This window comes from Trichosporon asahii, assembly GCF_000293215.1.
Source record: "Trichosporon asahii var. asahii CBS 2479 unplaced genomic scaffold scaffold00050, whole genome shotgun sequence".
NCBI classification, from domain to species: domain Eukaryota; kingdom Fungi; phylum Basidiomycota; class Tremellomycetes; order Trichosporonales; family Trichosporonaceae; genus Trichosporon; species Trichosporon asahii.
This window is the reverse complement of record NW_014040874.1, coordinates 1,280,567-1,297,900: the sequence shown is the minus strand read 5'-3', so window position 1 is coordinate 1,297,900 and position 17,334 is coordinate 1,280,567. Positions and strand designations below refer to the sequence as shown.

The 17,334-nt window shown below is 61.4% G+C and overlaps 7 protein-coding genes across 7 annotated transcripts; 4 read left to right on the top strand and 3 right to left on the bottom strand.

The window, feature by feature from the left end:
• Positions 1-86: 86 nt before the first annotated feature.
• A1Q1_01675 (uncharacterized protein) lies at positions 87-1,772 on the bottom strand (the record flags this gene model as incomplete). The annotated part of the gene is made up of 7 exons (XM_014324714.1): positions 87-305; positions 348-524; positions 660-910; positions 1,183-1,309; positions 1,559-1,600; positions 1,666-1,694; positions 1,751-1,772. 7 exons carry the CDS (start codon positions 1,770-1,772, stop codon positions 87-89), a joined length of 867 nt encoding a protein of 288 aa, XP_014180189.1.
• Positions 1,773-2,136: 364 nt separating this feature from the next.
• Positions 2,137-2,959, top strand: A1Q1_01674 (uncharacterized protein; the record flags this gene model as incomplete). Its single annotated transcript, XM_014324713.1, has 3 exons — positions 2,137-2,323; positions 2,456-2,555; positions 2,611-2,959. The coding sequence occupies 3 exons, from the start codon at positions 2,137-2,139 to the stop codon at positions 2,957-2,959; spliced, it is 636 nt and encodes a 211-aa protein (XP_014180188.1).
• A 133-nt stretch (positions 2,960-3,092) lies between these two features.
• On the bottom strand, positions 3,093-6,441 carry A1Q1_01673 (uncharacterized protein; the record flags this gene model as incomplete). The annotated part of the gene is made up of 7 exons (XM_014324712.1): positions 3,093-3,347; positions 3,412-3,934; positions 3,982-5,217; positions 5,277-5,467; positions 5,517-5,792; positions 5,951-6,262; positions 6,346-6,441. 7 exons carry the CDS (start codon positions 6,439-6,441, stop codon positions 3,093-3,095), a joined length of 2,889 nt encoding a protein of 962 aa, XP_014180187.1.
• A 1,141-nt stretch (positions 6,442-7,582) lies between these two features.
• A1Q1_01672 (squalene monooxygenase) lies at positions 7,583-9,483 on the top strand (the record flags this gene model as incomplete). Its single annotated transcript, XM_014324711.1, has 3 exons — positions 7,583-7,594; positions 7,657-8,553; positions 8,755-9,483. The coding sequence occupies 3 exons, from the start codon at positions 7,583-7,585 to the stop codon at positions 9,481-9,483; spliced, it is 1,638 nt and encodes a 545-aa protein (XP_014180186.1).
• A 391-nt stretch (positions 9,484-9,874) lies between these two features.
• Positions 9,875-12,242, bottom strand: A1Q1_01671 (PH (pleckstrin-like protein) domain-containing protein; the record flags this gene model as incomplete). The annotated part of the gene is made up of 4 exons (XM_014324710.1): positions 9,875-11,362; positions 11,496-11,867; positions 12,003-12,130; positions 12,239-12,242. The coding sequence occupies 4 exons, from the start codon at positions 12,240-12,242 to the stop codon at positions 9,875-9,877; spliced, it is 1,992 nt and encodes a 663-aa protein (XP_014180185.1).
• Positions 12,243-13,346: 1,104 nt separating this feature from the next.
• Positions 13,347-15,736, top strand: A1Q1_01670 (RNA helicase like protein; the record flags this gene model as incomplete). The annotated part of the gene is made up of 2 exons (XM_014324709.1): positions 13,347-14,781; positions 14,853-15,736. The coding sequence occupies 2 exons, from the start codon at positions 13,347-13,349 to the stop codon at positions 15,734-15,736; spliced, it is 2,319 nt and encodes a 772-aa protein (XP_014180184.1).
• A 333-nt stretch (positions 15,737-16,069) lies between these two features.
• Positions 16,070-17,101, top strand: A1Q1_01669 (phosphatidyl-N-methylethanolamine N-methyltransferase; the record flags this gene model as incomplete). Its single annotated transcript, XM_014324708.1, has 3 exons — positions 16,070-16,247; positions 16,298-16,349; positions 16,438-17,101. The coding sequence occupies 3 exons, from the start codon at positions 16,070-16,072 to the stop codon at positions 17,099-17,101; spliced, it is 894 nt and encodes a 297-aa protein (XP_014180183.1).
• Between the last annotated feature and the right edge of the window lie 233 nt (positions 17,102-17,334).

Genomic DNA, 17,334 nt, shown 5'->3' with positions numbered 1-17,334 from the left:
CCACTTTGCCGCTCGGAAGCGGCCGCTCAATAATGTTAGACTTCACGTCGCTGCTAGCCATTAATCTACAGAAACTGTTATGTTGTCTATTGCACGCCGCTCTCCTCGCCGGGCGCCGTCGCGCCTCCCGTCTCGCCCTGCGCCGGTGTCGTCGTGCCCGTCGCCGCGCCAGACAGGTTGCTGGCGTACATGGACGCCTGGCCCGCCTGCGTCTGCGCCAGACGTTGCCTCTTGCGCTCTGCCTCGGCCTCCTTCTCCGACTCAATCTGCGCGACGATCGCCTCGATCTCGGTCGGCTCGAGGCTCTGCGAATGTCAGCTGCAAGTCGGAATATTCAAGCTACTCACCCTCACCACGCCGTAGCGCTCCATCACCGAGATCTCAATGTTCTTCGCTCCAGTCTGCACGACCTCGAGCAGTGCCTTGATTGTCAACTTGATCGTCTCGTCGCGCTCGAGGTTCTCCGTGTAGTGCTTCTCCAGGAACTCCCTGACCGTCTTGGACGCACGGCCGATGGCGCATGCCTGTGGTGTCAGCGCTCCAACTCATATCACTATCACGGTAACCTCATCTGGCCCACGTGATCTGTCAGTTCACGATTATCCAGGACGCAGCGTGCGCATCGCGATGCGTTCATAGATAATCCAGGAGTAACTCACCTTCCACGCCGAGTAGATACCAGACGGCTCAGTCATGAACAGACGCGGCTGCGTGTCGTTGGGGTCGAAGCCGACAATCAGGGTCGAGATTCCGAAGGGGCGGACACCACCGGACTGGGTGTACTTCTGCTGCACGCCGGCGACGTACTTGGTGATGTACTCAACGGTGGTCGGGTCCTCAACGGTGAGACGGTGCGACTGGCACTCAACACGCGCCTTGTCGATCAGAATGCGGCCGTCGGCAGTGAGGCCTGGGGTCAGCTACATTCGAGGGTGACAGGCAGCTGGCGAGAGTGAGGGCGGAAGAGCCTTGTCGCTGGCAGCTATGTGCGAGCGCTGCAATGTTGCTGGTGATGGCAAGCGCACCACATGCCAACACAGCAAGGCATGCGATGCACTTAGAGACAAGAGTCCAGCCCAGAAGGTCGGCAGAACGCTTGCTCATGGCGGCTCCGCTGCCTTCCCCGCCTTGTCTCGACCGCCCCTTTCCGTCCACATTTCCAGTCTCCAGCAATCCACTCACCAGCGAAAGCGACGCAGATGTGGTCGTCAAGCATAGCGACCTTGCGGACGGTGCGCGGGTCATGGAGCTGTAGCGTCGACTTCTTCTCAACGCCGAGCACGACGCACGACTTGCCGCGGACACCGACCTGGCTGTTAGCTTCCGCTCCGGTCATCAGCTTTCATCGTTGCTGCCGATGCCTTCCTTCAACCCTGCAGCCAGCCGATCCGGCTCACGACACCGATCGATGCCCGATGCAAGTCGCTGGACTCGCAGAGCAAGCGATCGGCGCAAGGTTGGAGAACGAAGAGCTCAGCACAGCGAGCAACAAGCATGCAGCAGAAATGCTGTTACATCTCCCTTCCGAGAAGAGCATCGGCAACGCAGTAATACTCACGGCAGCAGTACCGCGCTTGACGGCCTCGAGGGCGTACTCGACCTGGAACAGCTGTATTGTCAGTCCTGCTGTCCGCGTACGCAATAAGCAGCATCATGGTAACGTACATGTCCATCAGGCGAGAAGACGGTGAGGGCTGTGATCTGTCAGCTTCAGGCCCGCCCCCATCCAGCTGTAAGCTAAGCGACTCACCGCGGTCGTAGGACCTGGACATGATGACAGAGCTCTACAGAGCTGTGACAGTGACGGAGGGAAGAGGAAGAAGAGGGGGCAGGGGGGGACGGGCGACTGATCGAGATCGTAGGTCAGTCGGACTGGAAGGGGGGAGAATGTCGGCGCCGTCGCTGTGGTTGGCTGTCGTCGAAGTTCAGCAAGCCGGCGGTTATTGATGCACACCTCTCGATGCAGGCTATGACGCTGACGACGAGCAACGACGAGCGCTGAGCGAGACGCGCGTCTGCCGGGGCTCGCGGCGATACGGCGTGTGGCACCACGTGGCGACCACGGGACAGATAACGGCTATGACCGGTTCGAGGATTTGGCCACTGCCCGGGCATCGCGCCGGCGACCTGCCTGCCATGCCTGCCAGGCAGCACGATCACCGGGCGTCGCGGCATTCGCTCGGAACATGCGGTCCTTTGGGCAAGACATCGTGTGCGCCTTCCTCGACACTCTCCACTTCTCATCTCTCCTCATCTATCGACAACACAATGGCGCCAAGGAAGAGGACCACCGCTGCGACCAAGCAGAAGGATACTGTTGATGGTGAGCTATTTGGTTTGCTAGCACAGCTGACATGCAGCGACACCGATCAGCGAGGAAGGTACGTCTGCGCTGTGGTAGCTGCGTTAGCGCCGTCGAGCTGTCATCTCCGCTACAACTAGCTAACGCAAACAGAGCAGGAGCGCGAGATCGTAGCCCTCAGGCGCGAGAACGAGGCCAACAGGCAGTCGTCGCGCAACATGCTTGACCTGCTCGTTGCGGTCTGCTTCTTCATGTACGTCTTCCTCCATCATAGCTGACGGTCGGATGCCTGCAAGCTGACACTGCAGCTGTCTCTCCCAGATCAGGCGGTACATGGCCCAACCTTCCGGTCCCCTCCTCCCACTGAGTATTGCGCAGGCCGTCCTCGTCCCGCTCTCGCTGTCACCCAAGTGGCTCCCCTTCCTCCAAGGGAGGGGATGGGCGAACCACCCCCTCGTCGCTGCTGCGCACCTCATCCTCTTCTTCGCCATGCTCGTCCTCGGCAAGACGCCCGAGACCCCCTTGCCCGAGACGCTGCGCTGGGCCGTACCCGAGCTCGTTGCTGGTGCTGTTGAGCTCCAGCGCCGCTCTGAGGTGCAGGCTGAGGCTGCGCTGGAGCGCCTCGAGAGGCTCAAGTATCCCCTCAAGGGTGCTTAGAGCGACATTGCGGAAGAAGGGTAAGGGGTATCCCAAAGTGCAATGCATGACTTTATATCTTACACCCTAACTTAACGACTGATGCTTTATCTACTGTGACTTCTCTACTGAGACAAAATGGCTAGCGCACTGCTCATCCAAGGGTGGCCCTCGTTCCCGTCTCACGCCCCGGCTCGCCATTCTGCGCACCATCGCCTCGGTCGCTAACAAAGGCGTGGTAGATGCGCGCGAAGCGGGCTCGCTCAGCGGGAGCGACAGACGCGCGGGTGTTGCGCAGCGACTGGCGCAGATGCCTCTCCTCGATAACGGGCGTCGGCATCTTTTCGGCCTTGACCTCATCCTCGGTCTCCTGGTTGTGAGATGTCGTGGAGGAGACGATGGTCTCGATCTGATTGTCAGCTGATTCTCATCGGTTCTGCGTAGCTCGATTGAACCAAGGAGCTCTGACTCACCCTCTCTGAGAACGCAGCACGGTTCGCGCTCGTCGTCGGTGCCTCCTCGGGCTGGAGCTGCTTGTACACTGGCCCGGCAATGACGGAGCCCGCGTCGGGGTGGCTGGCGTCGCCATTCTCGACCGCCTTGCCCTTGCCCTTGTCGACGGCCTTGCCCTTGCCCTTGGGCTCCTTCTTCTCCTCGGGACGGTTCAGGACCGCGTGCACAACGTCGAGGTGAGCGTTGTACACGAGCGCCTGCAGGTCGGCACCAGAGAAGCCCTCGGTGTCCTCGGCGAGCTGCTCAAGATCCACGCTCGGCGCGAGGTGCAGCTTGCGCGCGAGCGACTCGATGATCTCCTGACGATCCATCTTGGAGGGCATGTCGCAGAGCACCGCCTTGTCGAGACGTCCGGGACGGAGCAGCGCGGGGTCGATGAGATCGGGACGCGAGGTCGCCGCCAGAACGTACACGCCCTCCAGGCCCTGCGCACCGTCCATTTCCGTAAGCATCTGGTTCACCACACGGTCAGTGACACCCGTGCTGTCGTGGCCACTGTCGTTAGCTTAGGAGCGCAGAAGCTAGCTTACCGTTTCGGGGCGATAGAGTCAAACTCGTCAAAGAACAAGACACACGGCTTGGCTGCGCTCGCTCGCTCGAACAGGTCGCGCACACTCTGCTCCGAAGCACCGATGTACTTGTTGAGAATCTCTGGTCCCTTGACCGAGATAAAGTTGAGGCCGCACTCCTTAGCAACGGCCGACGCGAGAAGCGTCTTTCCGCAACCGGGGTATCCGTACAGCAGAAGACCGGACCGCAGACGCAGAGGGCACTTGGCAAAGATGGGCGCATACTTTGTCGGCCACTCGAGCGTCTCGCGGAGGATGGAGCGCGCCTCGTGCAGACCACCGATGTCGGCCCAGCGCACCTCCGATTTCTGCAGGGACACTCCGCGGAGGTTGAACGGCGTGAACGCCTCCTGGGCGGCGATAAAGTCGTCCATCGTGAGGTGGTCCGACTCTGTTCCGTCGCGCGCACACCGGATCATGGCCTGCTGCGATGCGCCAGTCACAAAGTCGTTCAGGTCGGACGCGGAATAGCCCTCCGTCAGCGTCGAGAGGGTGACGTAGTCGAGCTCGGAAGGCGAGGTCTCCTGCGCACGCACAACAGCCTCGAGGATCTCGCGCCGCTTGGCGCTAGTCGGAGATGGCACCTTGATCTGCTCTCCGAAAATGTGCTTCGACGTCAGCAGCGGGTGCAGCGACGCCGATCCAGTCGTCGTGACCAGCACGAGCACCCCGGGCGGCAGATTTTGGCTAGAGAACAGGCGTGCAAAGTGCTCCGCGAGGATCGAGGGGTTCGAAGATGCCGAGTTCTCCTGCTCTGGTCCGAGGAGCAGGTCGAGGTTGTCGAGTACGAGGAGACACGGTGCGTGCTTCTCAGCGTCCTCGACCCACTTCGAGATCGCCTCCTTTGTCGCCGTCACACGCGCGTCGGGGTCGAGCCGTCCAACGTCGTTGTAGATGAGTTCTGATGTCAGCTGGCGACGCCCGTAGTAAAGCTTACCCGCAACGACGTCGCGATCCTGTTCGAGGCGCTCGCCGATCGTCTTCGCAATCACCGTCTTGCCAGATCCCTTGCCTCCCATGAGAAGCAGCGGCTTTGCGTGCCCCGAAAGGGCGCCGCGGCGGAGGTAGCTGAGGGCATCGTCGATGATATTGTCGACGGCCGCGAGCGGGGGCACAATCTCGGACGGCGCAACAAGGACAGAGTGCGAGAGCACACCGTTCGCCTTGTGGCTCTTCTTCGGCTCGGCCAGCGTAACACTGATGTCAGTTGCGATCGCAAGCTTTCAACTCACCTGATCTCGCCCCAAGAAGTCCACTCCGCGTCGAGCTCCTCTCCGCCAATCGTCGCGGCTCCAGCAGGCATCTGGTCCCAAGCAACGAGCCAAGCGGGGAGCGCGGGCTCCTCCTCATCCTCCTCCTGTTCGCCCTCGGGTGTCGGCTCCTCGCCCTCCTTCTCCTCAACCTCCTTCTCCCGCTTAATGTTAACGAACAGCGGCCCGCTCTCATCCTTGCCCAGACGCCGGCGGGTCTGCACCAGCGTCGCAGGCGAGACCCACGCAACGTGGTCTGAGCTGCGGCTGGCCCCAGCCGACCGCGACACGGGCGGGGATCAGTCGCAGGGAAGCCGACTGGGCTGAGGGCGTCTTCTTGTGTGAGTCGGTTCTGACCGGCACAGCGGGCGTGGCAATCTGCTTCGGCGCCTCCTTTGGCTTCTCCATGTCGCGCGGACGGGGCGCAACGTAAATCTCGGTATCGGCGTTCACGAGAACCACGGAAGACGACGTCGTTGGGGGGTTGGTCGCATCTGTGGTTAGCTGAGCAGAATCGGAGAGCTACGCACCAACACGTATACGGATCTTGGTGCGGCCAAGAACCCAAACGTCAATCTCCTGTCCCTTCTGCGCAGCACGCAGCTGCCCGAGCAGGTTGTTCTCGAGGTAGTTGGCATTTTGTTCCTGCACGTCAGCTACGCCTGGTCTCCAAAGCTTACCAGGATTTCCCAGTCGTCAGCTGACAGCGGAGTGACGGACACGGAGCGTGCCTTGGTGGGGTTGTGGATCAGACTGATCTCGAGCTGCGGTGTCAGTTGTGAAGCTCGGCCGAAGTAACTCACAATCGTGCCCTCGGCCCAGCCATAGTTCAGTGCGACCTCGGGGTCGACCTCGATCGTCTCGAGTTGGCTACCGCCGATACCGGAGAGGGAGCTCGCGGCCGCCAAGCCCGACCAGCCGAGGTAGGCCGGTTGCGGTGGGCGCCTGGAGCTGGAGGCCGGGACTAGCGGAGCGAGGTGGAGGATGAGGCTCTGAGGCCGCTGTCGTTAGTGTTCTGCACTCGCCCACGGATATCGGGGAAGCCAAGAACTTTGGCGAAGCGAGTAGCACTCACCGTCTGGGACTGCGCCAGCGACGCATAGAGGGACAGCGGGAGATGGACGAGGTTGGACCGCAGGGAGCGGTACTTGACGGCGGCCTTGCGGGCCATGGTTGCTGTCAACGAGGAGGGTGGTGGTGAGTAGGTGATGGAGGAAAAGAGATGACTTCTTGGACGGTGTGACGGCTAGCGCAGGACGGAGCTGGGCGCGGCCCGGCTACATTGGGACAACCGGCAACTGTGGGCAAGCGGGGCAACGAGTGCTAAGGGAGGGATTTGGTTCCGCTATTGGGAGTGAGTGGTCATTTGAATGAATATCGTTGGTCACTTGAGTTCCAAGGGGCGGTCATGGCCGCGACGTGCGACAGTCTCAAACGTGCCCAGCCCACCTGCGTGCAGAGAGCAATACTGTAAACGCCAGTTTCGACGCTACACCCTGTCACGGGTCACATAGCTCTCGGAGCGCGCCGTCACAGGGTCACAGAGGGGTGTAGCGTAGCCAGAAAAAAACTCCTAATAGTTCTTTTCCTAATCGAATTAGGAATTTCTAATAGGTGTAGCGTTCTGTCACAGGTCACAGCCCTCCTGTAGCGTCCTATCTTACGAGAGAGGCCGAATAAGATACCTCAGGGTGTAGTGTCGATACTGGCGTTTACAGTAGTGCTGAGTGAGCTGCAGTTCCTTCTGTTTTATCTCCGGTAGAACAACCGTGGCTCACTTCTCTGCATACCGTGCCAGGGGCGTCTCAGATCTTTCCTTCTGTTCCATCTGTGCATCGTCTGACGTTCCATCCCCTGCTCCGCATGCTCCGAGTCCTCCGGCCAGTCCGAGCGCAAGTCGTCAGCGAGGTACCGGCGGCACCCGGTGACCTGAGCGAGACAAGCCTGTGGCCGGCCTTTAAACGGGTTGATTAGGAGCAAAGATTTCCAGGCAGAGTGCCCGAGTATGCGGGAGCAAACACGTGGCGCCGACGCCACCACCGTACGCCCCGTACGCCCAGCGTACGCCAGCCCGTAAGTAATCGGCAGATCGCGGATCGCGCTATCCAGATATTATCGAACGACTCTGCGTCGATAGTCTCCTGTGCCGTCAAAATAAATATATCGACCAAGCGACCGTCCACACGACACAACCCCTCCCTCATAGCTACTACGCTACGACTCTACAGACCGTTTCAACCCGGTTCTCCCATTCTTACGCATACACCCTTCTCCCACGCATAAGCATACACCCTGCATAGCTTATACCCACCATGTCGTCAACGGTGACCGCCACAGCCGGCCCGTCCCGCATTGTAAGCTGCCCGCGCTATAACGCTGACGCCAGGCGGAGCTGGATGAGACCGAAGTCCTCGTGATCGGCGGCGGCATCGCGGGCTGCGCGATCGCCTACGGCCTCTCGCAAGCCGGGCGCAAAGTGACCATGATTGAGCGCGACCTGTCCGAGCCGGACCGAATCGTCGGCGAGCTGCTGCAGCCCGGCGGTGTTGCGGCCCTCGAAGCCCTCGGCATGGCGGACACGCTCGAGGGCCTCGACGCGACGCCCGTCGAGGGATACTGCGTCATCAGCGGCGAGCGGCAGGTCGAGATCCCCTACCCCAAGATCGGGGAGGAGGTGGATGCCATGCTCGACCTGGGCGAGAAGGAGGGACACGAGAACGGCCATGCCGATGGCGTTGCGTGTCGCGCGAACGGAAACGGCACGAATGGAACGACGAATGGCGAACGCAAGGCGGCGGCGTACTGGCCCGTCAGCTCCAAGTCGGGCAAGAAGGAGGGCCGCTCCTTCCACCACGGGCGGTTCATCCAGTCCCTCCGGCGCAAGGTTGCCACGTCGTCCACGACAATCCTCGAGGCGACGGTGCGCGACCTGATCTACTGCCCGCACTCGAAGCAGGTCATCGGCGTCAAGTGCACAGCAAAGGGTTCCGCAGAGGAAGTCAAGCTCTACGCCCCCCTGACCATCATCGCGGACGGGTGTTTCTCCAAGTTCCGTAGTGCGCCTGGTGCGGCTCTCCCGACGCCACAACTGAGGAGCTACTTTGTCGGTCTCGTGCTCAAGGACACGCAGCTGCCGATCCAGAACCACGGCACGGTGTGTCTTACGCCAGCTGGACCCGTGCTGCTGTACCAGATTGGAAACGAGGCGAGGGAGACTCGCATGCTCGTCGACGTGAAGCCCGTCGAGGGCAAGCTGCCCTCTGTGGCTGATGGAAGCTTGAAGGTGAGTGAGGCGAGCGCGAAGCGCGAAGCGCGAGCTATTGGGGCGAGCGGGCGAGGAAGACGATTGTTCGCCGTGGGGCGAAGCATCGTTCGATCCTTTGGCATAGTGCCACTAGCCCCGTCGGGTTTGAGGGACGATCGCCGCTAGTCTCGCTCCGGACCGCTCGCCGCTCCTTTCGTCTTGACCAGCGCTAACGCCTAGCGCCACATCCTGGACGACTTTGTCCCACACCTCCCGCCCACGCTGCAAGCGGGCGTCAAGCACGCGCTGGACACGGACCGGCTGCGCTCGATGCCCAACTCCTTCCTGCCGCCGAGCATGCAGGGCCTGTCGTCCGGCATGTCTGGCGCGATCATGCTCGGCGACGCGTGGAACATGCGCCACCCGCTTACGGGCGGCGGCATGACGGTCGCGTTCAACGACGCCGTGCTCCTCACCCGCATCCTTGCGCCGAGCGAGTCCCTGCCCGCCGGCCGGGAGGGACTCGAGAAGTGGGACGTGATCTCTGGCCGGCTGCAGGACTGGTTCTGGGCGCGCAAGGATCTGGCCGGTACTGTGAACGTGCTGTCTATTGCGCTTTATGACCTCTTTGGCGGCGCGGACGGGGATCTCGAGGTGCTCCGCGAGGGATGTTTCCGCTACTTTGAGCTCGGAGGCGAGTGTGTCGCCGGCCCCGTTGGGTTGCTCTCCGGCCTCAGGCCTGAGCCCTTTACCCTCTTCTGGCACTTCTTCAAGGTCGCTTTCTACTCCATCGCCATCTTGTTCAAGTTTGGAAAACCGGGAGCCAAGTCCAAGCCCGGAGCGGCCGAGTGGCCCGCCCTCGTCGCTTACAGCTTCAAGGTTTTCTGGACGGCTTGTGTCGTCTTCCTCCCCGTCATGCTGAGCGAACTGAAGAGCAACACGCACAGGCAGAAGAAGGTCGCGCAGTAGATAGTATCTCTAGATTTACATATACCCTTTTCTCTCGGGCTTCTTGTCATGTATGTTCTTGTGCTGTCACATGTTGTTAGGCGCTGTGTCCGCTCAGTACCGGCGACCTCGCTTGAACCCGGAAACAATTGTACATGCACAGCTACGAATATGAGGTTACGAATGAAGTCTCGAAATGGATGGGGGAAGGATGGTGGAGATGCTTGCAGAATGCCTTCTCATGCTTGCGGATACGAAAATTGTCGGTTGTCAATGGTTCATGGGGTGGGATGGATGCTTGATACGGTGGCTCCCGGCATCAAGCCGGGTGCGTCTTCTACGGGAGATCTTGTAACGATCATCTTGCACAGTCTTGTGCGAATCTTGTACGAACTTGCGCTCATACCTATGTTCAGTGGGCCGCCTCGGTGTGGAATCTCCTTACGACGTCGGCGACTGCGTTCTTGGCTGTCTGCGTCGCGCTACGCGTGCGGCCGTGCGTCGGCACAAACCTCTGCGGGGTGCCGATCTGCACACCCGCCTCGATGTAGTCTCCCACAGCCTTTGTCGGGCTCGCCGACTGCCCAGCGATGGGCGAACCCGGCGGAAGGCTCGACGGCGTGGGCGGCTGCTGCGCAATGGTCGGGATGTTGAGCTGCTGCTTCGTCGGCGTCGTGCGCTGGTCGCTGCCACTGGCTCCGTTGGACGAGGTCGGCGCCTGGCGCTCACGCTCGCGGTTGATCAGCGCGCGGATCGCCGCAAGCCACTTGATCTCCTCCTCCTCGCTCGGCGCACAGAGGTCATATCGTCGCTTGTTGGTGACGATGCGAATGACGTGCTGCTCCTGTCCGCTTGACTGGGGCGCGTCGCGCTTGCCCGAAGAACGCAAGCTCGTGTGACGGTTCGGTTTGCGCTCGCTCTGAAGCGAGGCATCATCATCATCGTCCGAGTCGGCCGACTCGACGCTGAACACATCCAGCACCGCGTGCAACGGCACCGTCGTCAGCGGGCGCGAGTCCATGTGGCTTTTCGTGTAGACAATGTTGGTCGAGGTCAAGTAGAACCAGCGCTTGCGCCAGACTTCGCGCGTCGCCTTGCGGCTCTTCTTCATGAGGTACGTTGCCAGAATGACCTTGTTAGGGTCAATATCGGAGGGTGCCACGCCCTCTGCCTCGCCGCTCGCCGGCCATCCCTGTCGCGGGTCCGAGAAGTAGGGCTCGTCCTCGTCCGAGCTGACAAAGTAGTTTTGGTTTGGCGGCGAGAGTGTTGACGCACCCGGCCCTCCCAGATCAATGGATCCCTGCGAGATCTCGCGGTGCAGCCCAGTCCGTGCGGGCGGGTGCAGACCAGTAACGGGCGGGATGATGGGGTTGGACAACCGGCGGTTCACCGTCGCGGCACTTGGCGGCGCAGCGGTGATCGATTGGCTACGTCCTAACGCAAGGTTGCCCATCTGGTGCGGCAGGCTCGGCGACGTGCCCAGCGACGCCGGCTGGCCGTGTCCAGCGCCCCGCGGGAAATAGCCACCCGGCACAGTCGTGGGAGAGACAGACATTCCCGACATGTTGCTCGCCCACGTTCCAGCGTGTGTGTCCAGCTCGGCTCCCGCTCCGAGCGACTGAGGGGCGGGCACGGGCACTGGGTTGGTCCGAGCTTCCCGGGCCTCGCTCTTGAGCTCGCGCCGGCGAGCCTCGTCCTCATCCTTTTCAGACAGTCGTTTCCGTCCGGCGTTGATCACGCGGATCCAGTCATTCCTCTCCTCTGCGGACAGCGCCTCGAGCATGAACGTTCGCGCCGAGGTAACAATGGCAAACGCGAACGGGTGCTTCTGATTCTCAGAGTGTACCGGCACGACCGAGTGGATCTGCTTCAGATCGATCGCACGGGACAATGAGTATTCCTGGATCTGTCAGCGGCGCAACGAGATATTCACTCACCCTGTTGTCCTTGTAGTAGGCGATGCGAGTGGGGCGAAGAACAAACCACTTCTTCTTCCAGACCTGGGATTAGCGCGATCAGAGAATCAAACGCACCTTTCTTCGCTCCTGCTTCTTGATGAGGAATCCGCTCTTGATCTCAGCGCCGCGTTCGAGCTCGGCATTCGCTCCGTGATCTTCATCCGAGTCGTCGCCCTCCCCTCCGCCTTCCGTAACGTCGTCCACCGGAGACATGCGACCAGAGCTTTGCCGTTCAGACTCGGCGATCGAGCTCAGGCCGCTGATACCGGCGTGATGGGGAGTTGCTGGCGAGGCCATCGGAGAGTTGGTAAACTGGCCGCCGAATATTGGGTTGATAACCAGCGGCGGGAGATTGGAGGGATGTGAGGATGCGCCAGTCACGGGCGTCACGGTGGAGGCGGTCGACGCTGAGTCGGTGCTGTTTGATGGGATCGGTACTGGTGGCCTCTGCGACACCGTGTTAGCAGTGATACGCGCAACCGATGTGACTCTGATGTATGACGGATGTAGCGCGAACTCTCGGGCCCTTCGCTACAGTGACAGTTACGCGAGCGGCGGTGGGCATGACAATGGATGACTCACAGTGGGCTTTCTTGTCGGAGTGTCGCGGACGTTGGACTTGACGGAAAGCTTGCGCTCAATCTCTGCTCGACTCGGAGGCGGTGCGGAGGGTTGGTGGGGTGGTGGTGAAGTGGATGAAGGTGAAACCCCTACTGTCACGAGTGTCAGTAGAGTTCATGAGACGGTGCTGCGCGGTGTTTCCAGGTTGGCGATCTGGTCTGAGGCCGCGCTGATATCAGGCCGACAATATTACTCACACATGCTGGTCAGCGACTGTCAGGCGCTCGCGGCCTGGTGCCAGGGTGAAGTAGTCGGGTCCGGGGAAGGGCGAGGGGAGTGTGTAGTGGGTTGGTGGAGTGGCCGCTGGCGCAGCAGGTGAGCCGCTGTGCGGGGGGAAGTGCGTTGTTGAGAGGAATACTGAAGGGAGGTGTGCGAGGACGTGTGGGCGGGTGTAGTAGTCGTATATATCAAGACGGAGATGTTGAAGTCGTGCTGAGTGGTTGGGTCGCAGGTTGCAGGAGGATGGATGCTAAGGGTCGGCTACGGTCCTGGATGCGCAGGCGCGTGTGCAGGAGGAGGTGCGTAGGGTGAGACGCTGTGGCGGTCTAGCGCTGTTCCGGCTCTGACACTGGCTGAGGAATTGAGGAAGACTGCGCTGGTCAGACGAGCGGAACACCGGTGGATGGATAGTCGTTGAGAAACCCCCCTTCGCGCTCGATGCATAAGGTCCCCATCCCCACATCCCCGGTCCCCACCGCCGCATGCCTCGTTTCGCCCGTTGCCAGTTCAATGTCACGCTGCATCCGACATTGCTCTTGGAGCGTGCGGATCACGCTCGGCTTCCCCAGGGCCACCCAGGGCCGGGGGACTCTTGGGCTCTTGTAGCTGCCCACCCCACTGTCGCGCCTCCACTCTGCGTCTCCACCTCGTTTGCATTTGCGTTTACCATTTGCCAGCCGTTTAATGTGTAGCTGAGGCTCCGCCTCCACTTGCGTACCTCTCTGCGTTGCAGGTGCCGTCCTCCTCTGTTATTCATCCCCCTTCGCTCGCTCGGTTCTTGGGCGACCGGGCCTGCTGCGCCTCACCTTGACGTAGCTGTGCCTGAGGTGCCTGATCCTTATTACGCCCCCACTCTCAACTTCATCAAGATCTTCCCCGGCACGTGGGCGGTTATCTGTGGACCTCCGCCCTTCGACTTGAGCCGATCCTACAAAAGTTCGAGACCGATAATCGATTGGACTCGCTGCTAGTTAACCGCCTCGATCACCGCATCACCTCCGAACATTCGCATCGCCTGTCTGCCGAAACATGGCGCTCTCAAGGCAGGCATGCGTGCTCTGCGCACGCAGAAGCGCTGCCGCAGTCATGGCGACTCGCTCGTTCGCAACCACAGTCCCGACATCTCGAGGAAGCCGCTCGACGTTGCGGGAACGGGATTCGCGGGGACGAACAATCGATTTCGGCGCCGCACCATCGCGAACGGGTCGGAAACCGTGGAACAACGAGAAGAATCAGAGGGGCAAGGGGTTCGCGCGGGGCAACGAGTATCAGCCTCGTAAGCGAGGCAACGCCGCTGCCGTTGCAGAGCCGCAGGCGCCACGACCCGAGGACTTGATCAAGACGCTCGACGACCGGATAGAGCGCTGGGCCCTGTCTGATCGAGCTAACGAGTTTCTGAAAGCCTACGGATTCGAGGAAGGCGACATTCTCGAAACCCTCATGCCGTGGGCCGACCGCACCCGCCGAAGGTTGAAGGACGACCGCGGCGATATGACGATCAAGCAGTTCCTTCAGAGCCAGGGATGGGATGCTGAGGCTCTCAGCCTGGCGTTCGAGTCTGGCCAGTGGTCTTCGGTGTTCGAGTCCGCCATTCTCCGTCGCTTCCTGACGTTCACCTGCGAGAACCCGCGCATGGAGAACTTGCACTCGCGGCTGCGAGCGCTGCTGCAGATCACCGACATCAGCAATGTCGCGCAGACCCATGTCGCTGCGCGATCGATGAACCGTAACTTCCATTTGCACATGGGTCCGACAAACTCTGGCAAGACATACAGCGCACTGAAGGCGCTCTCGAAAGCCAAGACGGGTGTGTATGCCGGACCGCTCCGACTGCTCGCGCATGAGGTATGGGAGCGCATCAACCTCGGCACCGTCGGAGGAATGGATGGCGAGGGAAGGGCGTGCAACTTGCTTACGGGCGAGGAGCGACGACTCGTTGCGCAGGACGCGGGACTCATGAGCTGCACGGTGGAGATGATGCCTCTGCAGGGCTTCATGGGCGGTGAGCCATGGGACGTCGTCGTCATCGACGAGATCCAGATGCTCGGCGACTCGGAGCGCGGCGCCGCGTGGGCAAACGCTGTCATGGGTGTTGCAGCGAAGGAGATCCACCTCTGCGGCGACGAGACGACCGAGAAGCTTTTGCACGAGATGATTGCCGGCTTCAAGGGCGACACTCTCACCGTGCACAAGTACAGCCGCCTGACACCGCTCAAGATTGCAGACAAGTCGCTGCACAGCGACATGAAGAAGGTTCAGGCCGGCGACTGCGTCGTTACCTTTTCACGTTCAAACGTTTTCGCCCTGAAGAACCAGATCGAGCGCCAACTGGGCACAAAGGCTGCCGTTGTTTACGGCGCGCTCCCCCCAGAGACTCGCGCCGAGCAGGCGCGCGACTTCAACGAAGGTCGTGCCCAGGTTCTCGTCGCGAGTGACGCCGTCGGCATGGGATTGAACCTCAAGATCAACCGCATCATCTTTGAGACGCTTTGGAAGTGGAACGGCAGCAGGAGGTGCCCCTGTCGGTGTCGTCTGCGAAGCAGATTGCGGGCCGTGCCGGAAGATTCGGACAGCAGCGCACTTCTGCTGCAGTCGACACGGCCACGACGGGCGATGCTCCTGGCGACACTGGAGGAACGGTGACGACGCTGCACGAGGACGACTTTGCGCTCCTCAAGAGCCTACTCGGCCGTACGCTTCCCTCCGTGAAGCGGGCCGTCATCGAGCCTCCGTCCGAGGCTCTTACAGCCCTCCAGCCCCTACTTCCCGCCAAGACGTCCTTTGAAAGCCTCATCGAGCACTTCTGGGCGCTGGCCAAGCTGCCGCCGCGCACTGTGCTTGCTTCGTCAACTAGCAAGACCACCATCGCGCCTATCCTGGAACCGTTCCGCAACATCCTGACGTTGAGCGAGCTGCAGCTGCTCGCCAATGCGCCGCTGCCGGCCCGCGACGAGAAGACTGTCAGATTCTTCTCGACCATGGTTTGGCAGTATGCGAAGGAGTACCACGTGGACCTGCACGCGGCGATTCAGAGGACCGGTCTGCTGAACTCCCTCGACGTTATCGAGAAGCTCATGGCCAAGCTGGACGGCCCGCCCAAGGTCCCGCCCCAGTCGCACGAACGCCGCGTTCTTATCCAGAAGGTACCGGAGCTCGAGTCGCTGCACAAGTGCCTCGTCAACTATCTGTGGCTGTCGTTCCGCTTCGAACTGGCCTTCCCCGACCGCGAGCTCGCGGCGGAGATGAAAAGCCGCACGGAGAAGATGCTCGAGGCATGTCTTGAGCACATGCCCGTGCTAAACAAAAAGAAGAAGAAGGACACGCACGCCGAGCTCGATGCGGATCTCGAGGCGCTCTTTGACGAGCCGCCCCGCAAGCCTAAACTCGAATGGAGCACGCCCGAGGAGGCGTCCCGCGACGCGAGGAGGAAGAAATGGGAGAGTGTCGCCGTGCTCGACGCGGAACCGAAGCAATAGACATCTTGTAGCATCCTTGTACCACTCATCACTGCATCACCCCATCATCGCATGCATCATCACGACTGCATTCACAACTCCGGTGCGAGCCACCTGGGGCGGAGTTACGGAGTTGAAGCTGATGGGACCCTGAACACGCGCTTGGGGGTCGCCACGAGGTGTGTAAACAAACACGTATGGTTCCGGGACGCCTACCATCGCGCCTTTCTTCCCATTCGCTCATCGAAGCAGCCACTCGCCCTACGCCAGCACGCAGCGACCAGCGACTAGCTATCATCCAGCAGCGTTATCCGAACTTGCCCAAAAGTTCCTTTCAACCCCTCGACACCGGTCATGGACGCCATCATCGAGCTCATCCCGCCCAAGATCGCGGCGTACCTCCCCCTCAACACGTCGGGGTACCGCTACGCCGAGTTCCCGCACCTCATCGACTTCTCGCAGCCGAGCTTCTGGATCGCCGCCGCCGCCATCGTCTTCAACCCCCTCTACTGGAACGTGACGGCCCGCAATGGTGAGTACCCCTGCGCCCTCTGCCGTCCGCGTTGCATACTGACAACCCAGAGTACCGCAACAAGACGCTGAACAAGCTTCTCGGTGGTCCCCTCGCTGCCACGTACTTCTTCTTCGTCACGATTTTCTCGCTCGGCATCCTCCGTGACCACCTGTGAGTACCGGGTATCTGTGCTCCGGCTGACGCCCAGGTACGAGCGTGCTCTGCGCCAGCAGCCGCACTGGGAGGTGCTGCACAACCCCGTTGTTAAGGCCGTCGCCGTTGCCCTCTTCGCCTCGGGCCAGGTCTTTGTCGTCACCTCGATGTACGCCCTCGGCATCGTCGGCACTTACCTCGGCGACTACTGCGGTATCCTCATGAAGGAGCGCGTCACCTGCTTCCCCTTCAACGTCCTCGAGGACCCCATGTACGTCGGTTCGTTCATGGCCTTCCTCGGCATTGCCCTATGGTCCGAGTCGCCCGCTGGTCTTCTGCTCTCGGCCCTCGTCTGGACCGTCTACTCCATCGCGCTCAAGTACGAGGGCCCCTTCACGAGTGCGATCTACTCGAACGCCGCTGCCGCCAAAGAGAAGGATGTTGTCGTTGAGGCTCCCTCTACCCCCAAGAAGAAGCGCACCGTCGCTTCGGCCTCCGTCACCGCCTCCACCACCGCCACGGCCGGCACCCCCCGCAAGTCGGGCCGCCTCGCCGCCAAGGAGGCCTCGTCTGCTGACGAGGGCAACGGAGCTGCCGCCGCGACCCCGCGCCGCCGCACGCGCAAGTCGGTCGCTGCCTCCGAGCTCGGCGTCGACAGCCCGATGCGCGTCACGCGCAGCCGGAGCAAGGCCCTGACCACGGACGACGAGAGCAACTAAGCGTCCAGCGATCTGCTGCCAGGTTTGAGGAGCTGCGAGCCGCACGGCTCGAGCAACTCGCTCGCCTCGCTCACACCTTGCCTCAACGGCACCTCCACTCTGCGTCTCCACCTCGTTTGCATTTGCGTTTACCATTTGCCAGCCGTTTCCCCCCCCGCAAGTCGGGCCGCCTCGCCGCCAAGGAGGCCTCGTCTGCTGACGAGGGCAACGGAGCTGCCGCCGCGACCCCGCGC